The 8,857-nt window shown below is 42.5% G+C and overlaps 3 protein-coding genes across 3 annotated transcripts; 1 reads left to right on the plus strand and 2 right to left on the minus strand.

The window, feature by feature from the left end:
- Positions 1-724: 724 nt before the first annotated feature.
- Positions 725-2,608, minus strand: AK88_01746 (uncharacterized protein; the record flags this gene model as incomplete). The annotated part of the gene is made up of 1 exon (XM_012479381.1): positions 725-2,608. One exon carries the CDS (start codon positions 2,606-2,608, stop codon positions 725-727), a length of 1,884 nt encoding a protein of 627 aa, XP_012334804.1.
- A 704-nt stretch (positions 2,609-3,312) lies between these two features.
- Positions 3,313-6,225, minus strand: AK88_01747 (uncharacterized protein; the record flags this gene model as incomplete). The annotated part of the gene is made up of 1 exon (XM_012479382.1): positions 3,313-6,225. One exon carries the CDS (start codon positions 6,223-6,225, stop codon positions 3,313-3,315), a length of 2,913 nt encoding a protein of 970 aa, XP_012334805.1.
- An 890-nt stretch (positions 6,226-7,115) lies between these two features.
- AK88_01748 (uncharacterized protein) lies at positions 7,116-8,810 on the plus strand (the record flags this gene model as incomplete). Its single annotated transcript, XM_012479383.1, has 3 exons — positions 7,116-7,767; positions 7,958-8,046; positions 8,241-8,810. The coding sequence occupies 3 exons, from the start codon at positions 7,116-7,118 to the stop codon at positions 8,808-8,810; spliced, it is 1,311 nt and encodes a 436-aa protein (XP_012334806.1).
- Between the last annotated feature and the right edge of the window lie 47 nt (positions 8,811-8,857).

Here is an 8,857-nt window from a genome sequence, read left to right on the forward strand (position 1 = left end):
GAAAGTTTTTTTTTTTTTTTTTTTTTTTTTCGCTAACACATGCATATGGCATGTTCTTGGCTGTACATGTCATTACACGCTTGTGGGTGATGGACATATATCCACTTTTGTAATTCCCCGCTGGTTAGTTAACAGCATTTTACATTTTATCGCATAAACGAAGCGATTATGAAGATTAATAGCTGAACGATGCAATCGTCCTGTTTCATCGCATTCTTTCAGCTAGGGGAATAGTAGTTAACGAGTGCGCATTTAAACATAGCCACGGGGACTGACGGGTAAAAAAAAAAAAGAGGAACAACCCCCTTCGTAAGGGTTTAACAAACTGTACGCACATTTTAACCGCGTCTGCTTTATGCATTTTGATGCAGCGGAAATGGTTCACCCATGAAGGGAAATATTAAAATTGTATCGAGCATTTTGCGAAAGCGCACGGTTGTCACACGGTGGGGCACAAGACCCCTAGAAGGAGGAGGAGGGGGGTAAACACATCCATGCAATTGTGAGAAGAATGAGAAACGGTTTTACAAATGAATGCGTCAGACTGCGTTCGTGGGAAACCATGCGCAGTTCAACAAGTGTGCACGTATATATACATATAAGCATGCTTTATGCGCGCGTCTTATGGTTGGTCCGGTTTGTTAAACAATGGGGGAAAACGAAGTAGTGGACATCCACGATAAGGTTGCAAGGGGTCCCCCCTTCCTTTGAAATGCTCCCCCATTTAGACCCCTTTGGTTTCCTTCAAAATTTTGCGCATAATTTTCTTAGACTTCTTCTTGTTGACGTTTTCAAATTTGGTTTCCGTCAAGTTGAGTTTTACGTTTCTGTTTAGGAATCCATAGTCCGTGTCCTGGTCATATTTAAAATGGTGCCAAAAAAAGGACCAAGCATAATCCCCATTTTTTTTATACCCCTGGAAATCCAGGAGTTCATCTGGGGTTTTATTAATAGGAACAAAAAAAGGGTACACATCATCCTTATACTTCCGATGGCACATTTTCATTTTCAATTGAAGAAAATTATTTTTATAAATGCATGTTATGTCACTAAGGTCGACATAGGAAAAGGGTCGAAATGCTCTCTGAATCCTCGTGTATTCTTGAGATTTGTTTCTTTTCTGTCTATTCTTGAAATTTTTGCATTCCCATTCTTGGATCATGAAATTTTTTCTTGTGTTAATTATAACAACAGGAGGCATAGGCTCATTCTTCGTAAATTTTGTATCCATATTATCATTCGTCGTGTAAGTGTAAGTACACCTCTTCAAATTATAATTGTTTAATTTGTTATATGTACTGTTATAAGAATTGACGTGCTCACATTCCACTTCCGGATCATCATTAATATCATTTGGCACATTCTCAATTACATGAGCATCCAAATCGTGTACAAAATTTTTATCCTTTTCTTGCCTGAATTGTTCATAATATTTATGTATGTCAAAATCGTTGTAAAATTTTTCAACGTTGTCGATGACGATGAGGGTGTCGTCTATTCTCATGTCAGGTAGCCATGTCTGTATTACCAAGTAAACATTTTCTTCTAAATATTTATCTGTTTTTTTTTCAACCATGTATAGCTTTTTGATGACTTCATTTTTTTCTTCTTCATCCATATCGGCAAGTGGGTCATTTTTCTGTTTCGCGTCATCCTTCCCCCCTTTTCCTCTTCCGATACTACTGGAGGGGGAAACCTCAGAGGGCTTAACTACATTCCCATGGATGTCCATAATTTCATCTTTTTCCTGGTACCTTTTAATATCTTCCCTCACTTTTTGTATCACCTTTTTGTTTATGAGTTTTTCCTTCTCGTCAATACTCTTGACATCCTTCAGCAGCTGTATGTTTACTTCATTAATATTTTCGAACATGCGTTCCAGCTTCTGTTGGTCCGCTCGGTACCTCCGTTCGTACACATCAACCTTGGGCGAGTTGCCCACTCGCGCGATGTAGTCTCGGTCTTGATTAATGTATTTGAAGACGTTGTCTCCGGAGGCGGCTGGGTCCCCTGTTTGGGCCTCTCCCGTTTTTAATCCATGTGCATCCATTGCATTTTTCAATTCGCCCGAGGAGGCGTCCTCCTTGCGCCCATCTCCCCCCTGAACTACACCGTTGTCATTTCTCCCCCCCATGCCCTCCTCCTCTAACTGCTCCAACTCCTCGATATTCTCAGAGTGCACTTCATTTGGCACTAAATTATTTTTGGCCCGATCATACACGCTCTCCCTCACGTAGTATATATTCATCTTGCCAAACATGGCAACATCTTGTGGGACGTTTATTCCATTTCTTTCGAAAAAAAGTCGTTTCCCTTTTCTACCCCTGTTCAAGTGTCCTGCCCTCAATCTGTCTTCCCCTTCCTCACATGCGCTTCCTACGTTTTTTTTCCACGTGTTCCTATTTGGAAGATACAGAAACAGCGTTTTTTTTTCTATCCACTTGGCTCTTTTTCTCCTTTTTTCTTCTCTTCCACTTGTCCTCCATTGTGGGGCAAATTCGGACCTGCGCCTCTTCACCCCCATGTTATTAACGCCATTTCTGTTTTCGCTAAGTAGAAGCGTAAGAATGCACAAAAGGAGCATTTGCACGTGTTGCACATGTTTCATTTTTTTTAAAAAAATGAAAAACTGGGTTTGCTCCTGTGTGTACCTCGCCATTGTACCATGGCTCTTCTTCTGTGCAATTCACAAAATGGTATCATGGTGAGAGTGGTGTGGTAAAGGAGCGGTTACAATATCGGGCGGTCCTGTTGCATCGTGCGTGTGTGATCTCCTTGCATCGGTTAATTTGAATGGACCTCTCTACGAGGGTTCCCTCAAGAAAAGGAGGCTCAGTACCACACTCCACACCTCCACATGAGCCCTCTCCCAAAAGCTCGCAAAAGGGGCCCAAAATAAAGTGGGCACATTTCATGTGGACGGCATGCTTGCTCGAAGCCTTTACATCATTACGTTTTTTTTTTTTTTTTTTTCTTTTCCTCCTCGTACTGCGCGTTCTTAACTGATTTGTTTGTTACACGCCCACAAAAATGGGGGGAAAGCAAAACAGGCGCGGTGCAAAATAGGCAACTCCGAAATGGAACAAGCCGCAACATAAAAAATTTACCCGCGGGAACGCAGCTAAGTTAGGGCGCCGGAAAAATGGGGAAAATTTTCACATGGCATTGTTGTTACGCAAAAAAAAAAATATAAAAAACTTACGAGATAAGAAGTGAGGCAAAATGGCAGCGGTGAAAAACACACCAACAGCGTAATCACTGCACACGCGCGAACGAATGACCGAACCCCCACAGGGGGAACCCCGTATTCTCTCACTGCAGGCATGACAGGAGCCGAGTGACACGCGTGTCCACCGTGGCAGCGTCATCATTCGTTATGCCAAAAGGGTGAACGCTCCCCTGCTCCTGGCCCTCCCGCTTGACACAGTCGCTCAGGTAGGCTTGCACCTCCGCGCGAACATCTGAAGCATCGTCGCGGCTTCCTTCTCTGCTCTCTCTCGTGAGAACAAAAGAAAGCGAGCAGCTGAACAAAAAAAAAGGTTTGTAATTCCTCACTTTCAATCTTTTGCAAACGTCAATGAAGTATTGCGTGTCTGCCTGCAACTGCCGCAGGAGAGTTTCATTCACGTGGGGAATACTACCTACGGAGGAGAGGAACATCTCCGCAAGGTGTTCGAATAGCAGATCGGTTAAGTATTTACTTTCATGCTCATGGAATGTCTGAACGTACAAGAATATGCTTTCTACGATGAAACAAATGTTTTCGTCCGGATCCAACGTCTTCACCTTGTCTTCCTTCCGAAGGGCACACACTTTTGTAGTGTATTTATTTGTGTAAGTGTACAGTGGGATTAACGCAAAGTGAATAACATTTTTTATAATGGTATTTTTTATATCGTTTAATTTACACAGGGATGACTTGAGTAGGTGTTTCCCGCACTCGTGCTCGTCCAGCTCTTCCTCCGCCTCCACCTCCACCTCGACCTCACGCGGCGGGTCATCCTCCGGGGAGGAAGTTTCCCCCCTTTGCGATGTTACGTGCTGCTCCGCTGGACGCTTCGCACGCCGCTCCTCCCCCGCAGAAAACTCTCCGGTGGGGACATATTTGGAGGGAACCCTCCTGGGAAAGTCCCCCTTTTCGAAATAATCGTGCACGTGGCCAATGTTGAGGTCGACCCCCTTAGGGTACTTCGCCTGTCTGTTCAGGTAACTTTTGGAAATGGCGTTCAGCAAACTTTTGCTGGTAAAATGGCCATAAGTTCTTTCGAAAAGGAATTTCCCAAAAGACTCATACAATTTAGTTATATTAACAAATGTATTAAGGATTTGAATAAAAGTGGTCATAGCACTTTTCACATATTGAATGACTTGATTGGAAGAGTCGAAATCCTGTCTCATGCACACATAGCGAGAGTCATGATCATCCTGATCGATGCCTGTCCAACTTTTTTTTTTTTTTTTTTCATTTTCCTCCTTTCTTCGTATTTGATCCTTCATGTTGTAAATAATTTCATACACAAAATTATACACATTAATGAAAAGCAAAAGAAATTCTGTGTCGTGATTAAAAGTGAATGAAAAAAATGGAATGAATTTAAAAAATGGAGAATTGAATATCTCTTTTGAATTCATTTCTTTTTTTTTTTTTTCAATTATTTTGGTGATGTCCTCTTCCAATTCAGTAAAAAAATTGTGCAGCTTATTTTCCGCCATTATATCATTTCGGTCAAAGGTGCTCACTTTTGTGTTGATCTCTTCAAAGCAATGCATATCGAAATGGGATGCGTCACTCAGGTTTACTATATGCTCTGCCATAACATCATCGCTCATAAAAATGGCTTCGTTTATTATTCTACTTAACATTTTCTTCTTTCCGATGAGGAAGGGAGAGTTGGAGAGTATGTTTATGCTAACGCTAAGTGCGTCCATAATTTTGTGCGTTGCTGTCCCTTTCCATTTGCTCGCACCTGACTTGTCGTCGCGTAGCTGTTTTGTCTGCTCGCCCACGAGATGACCTACCACCTGGATGGCCTCCTTGTAGAGCCGAAGGAGGAAGTCGTCCTCGTGGTGGTCAACCTGGCCGCGTTCTCCACCTTCGCCGCTATCCTCTGCAACTTCCGCACAAATCTGCTGAACGAGACGCCGCATGGCCTCCTCGTGCTCCTCAATGAACGTCGTGAAGTACTCATAGTAGTTTATCACCGCGTTGTGTACAGCCGTCCCTGACTCAGATTGTGTGAATTTGAAAAAAGTCTTCCTAAAATTTGCCACCATAAAATGAACAATCCTTTTTGTAATTTCCTCAATCACGTACCCCTCAGAGTATATGTACATGTGAATAAACTTTAAGTAAGTACTGAACGTCTGTACATATATATGTATTATTCTGTTTAAGTCAACCTGGGAAGCACTATCGGTTATAAAAAATGACAGGATGCTGTTTAGCAGGGCAAAAAAATCTTCAAAAAATTCTGCACTATATATACACACATCAATGGAGGATAAATATATTTTAAAATAAGAAATAATTTCTTCATGCTCATTTATGTAGAGCATATTTGAGTGTAACATAATTGCCTTGTTTATTTTTTCATTTATATCTAGCTGTACATTTTTTACAATTAAAAATAATTCATTCATGTTTTTTTTTAAGGATGGAAATGCCTTTAAAAAGAGCAAACCTCTTTTGATATTCTCCAGTCTGCTCTTCGCGTCGATACTTTTCCTCAGGACAGTTTCCAGTTCGTGTGTTTCGTAATGGGGGCCTTCCCCACACTGTCGGCCCACCTCTGCATCCCCACTGCTATCACTATCGCTACTGAAGGAGGTACCACTTTTCCAATTATTTCCCTCCCCTGTTTGTACACCTCCATCCAGGTCCCTCTCCCCAGCAGTCTCCTTCCGATCTGCCACGTTAATGTTACTGAATAGTTCCCCCATTTCAACCTGCATAGCTTCCACATGTGTCTTCGTTTCCATCGCCATCCCTCTATACTTTTCTGCCTCGGCGTTTATCTCCCCATTTATGTACTCCTTCTCTGCTTTTACTGCTTCCCACAAAGAGTCGACTCTTTTTTGTAATTCCTCCGATTCTTTTGTTGTGAACCCCTCCTCATATTCGACCCCTCTCGCACGTGGTAGGAACCCCCTAAAGTGCCGCTCAAAGAAGGCCTCACAGTTGTTCTTGCTTTGTTTTATCTCCTTCAAGACGGTGTGCTGATCCATTCCGGTGTGGGGGGCAGCGGCGAAGTTTACACACACTCTGTATGGGTGGGGAAAGTCCGTGGACAGGTATTCTCTGTCGTGCGAAGTTATGTCGAATGCCGCGCGGGCTGTTGTCAGGTTTTAGGGGGAGCGGCTATACTGCTACATTATCAAGTGAGTTCTTTTTCATCTTGTGGTCCCCACCTCGCATCCTAAATTTGCAATCACGATAGGGTTAACTGATGGGAGAGCCTCCAAAAAAAAAAAAAAAATCAGGCAGGTGCTTCTCCACTGCGTGTTTCTAACCGGTTGAAGTGTCAAAAACTGGGGCAAATTTTTTGGTCGGATTTTTTTTTTTTTTTTTTTTTTTTTTTCTCACAACTCTGTGTTTTTGCGCGTACATCCCAGTGCCGTGGCGTGGCAGATTACGTCTCTCCGCCGCTCCGTGTGAAGCAATGTGCATGACTTTAGAGAGTGCGTTTTTTCATATGCCCACTTGTTCACCAAGTTGGAGAACTCTGGACCTGCACTAATGGTGTTCATACGGCGTATTTCACGCTCGCACTCTGTTTCCAATTCACCTGCAATGTTCAGGCGAGAGGAGCGAAACCCCTTTTCCTAAATTTCACCATCGCGCCAGTTACACCCTTTTCTGGTAGAGAAGAGTTGAGAGAAAAAAAAAGCCACTCACTAGATCGTTATCGTAAAGGGGTAGCTACTTTTCTGTTCTCGTTCGGGGAGAGCCAGGAGGGCGTGAGCCGGTCCAAGGAGTAACAAAATTAGTGGATATAAAGGAAGGAACCCTAAACGAAGGACACGCTAACGAAGGCATTCGAACTATCGGGTGCAGCTCAAAATGAAGAGACCAATGGAAGAGACACACACGCAACGAAAATGCTAACAGGCGAAAGATGATGCTTCTTTTTTTTTGTATTGGCCTAATTCTGCAGTTGTACGTTGGGTGCTTCAACGTAAAAAAAAACATAATAGTAACATACCAATGGGGAAGAGTAGCGAACAGGAACGAAGTTAAGTCAGGTGCATTTCCAGTGAGGAGGCAACTTTTTAAACTTAAAAAATTCCGAGCCCATGCATCAGACCATGGGGAGGGAAAAACGTCCATTGATGCACAACAGAATGGAGCAAAGAATAACCTACGCGAATTTTACCATCGGAATTGTAGGCAATTGAAGAAGACATTCGAATTAGTAAAAAGTGGTCTAATCTCCATTCAGGATAATTTATTGTCAACTCCGTTAGCTAGCCAGCTAGCCATTTCTGTCTCTTTTTTTCTTCTCCACTTTTATATGCTATCTCGTCACTTCCTCATTCTATTCCCCTATCAGTTAATTCCAAACCATTCCAACATTTTGATGAGCCTGGACTTTAACAACACGCTCTTTTTCTTATTGTCCATATTTTTTTTCAAACGCTTCAAGGACCACTTTCACAGCTTCAAGGAGAGGCTACAGTTGAACCGGTTCACTATCAAGCTGCAGGACCATAAGAGGAAAAATATTCTCTCCGTTTGTTTCCTCTTGATTGCTTCCTACGTGTTGTCGGGTGAGTTACGCGACGTGATGTGACGTGACATGTGCACAACCAGTGAGAAGTTTTTGCGAACTGATCAACACTGCATACTGCACGGTTGACCCAAGGCTCACATCTCTGAGTGCGCCCCTGCTGATTGCTCCCTTTTTTTTTTTTTTTTTTTTTTTCTTTTCCTTGCTCATTTTTTTCGCCCCTCCCGCAGGCTACGTGTCCATATACACGGAGCGTATCTTGACGCTCTGGAAACTGTTTCGTCGCCCACTCTCAGATAACGTGGTGAAGTCGCTACAGGTTAGGATGCTCATCGTGTGGAGGCGCGGATAGAGTAAAGCATAGTCTGCCGCCGTCTGGTCATGCGACATGGGCAACGAGGAGTTGCAGCTTTTAAGAAACACCCAGCTGGGCACTGCCGCGTGTACACCGATACACATGTGCCGCTTCGCGCTGCACACACATATATATACTTTTGCCGCTGTCTCCCACAGATTCTGACTGGGCACTTCATATGGGTTGCGTGCAGCATCGTCGTGTTTAAGCAGTTGCTTTACCCGTACTTCTTAAACAATGAAAGCAATTTGAATTTGCGCTACAAGAACAGTTGGTGGTTTGAGGTGATCTACGGGTACGTCTTTTCCCACTTCGTATTCAACATTGTGGATGTGCTAAACAATTTTATAATAAATCGTTTCATGGGAGAGGCGGAAGACGAGGTGTACGTGGACAACAGCATAGACGACATTGTTAGCGGAAGAGAATTCGTTTCAACTCTGTTGTGCATTATTAGTCCCTGTTTTAGTGCGCCTTTTTTTGAGGAATTTATTTATCGTTTTTTTGTGCTGAAGAGTTTGAATTTGTTCATGCATATACATTACGCCGTTACGTTTTCTTCCCTGTGTTTTGCAATTCACCATTTGAACATTTTTAACTTACTTCCTTTGTTTTTCCTGTCCTTTTTATGGTCCTACATTTATATATACACTGACAACATTCTCGTCACAATGCTTATTCACTCGTTCTGGAACATTTACGTTTTTTTGTCTTCCCTCTACAGCTAGCCATTTTGTTTTTTTTTTTTTTTTTTTTTTTTTTTTTTTTTTTTTTT

The sequence above is a fragment of the Plasmodium fragile genome (assembly GCF_000956335.1).
Source record: "Plasmodium fragile strain nilgiri unplaced genomic scaffold supercont1.15, whole genome shotgun sequence".
NCBI lineage: Eukaryota > Apicomplexa > Aconoidasida > Haemosporida > Plasmodiidae > Plasmodium > Plasmodium fragile.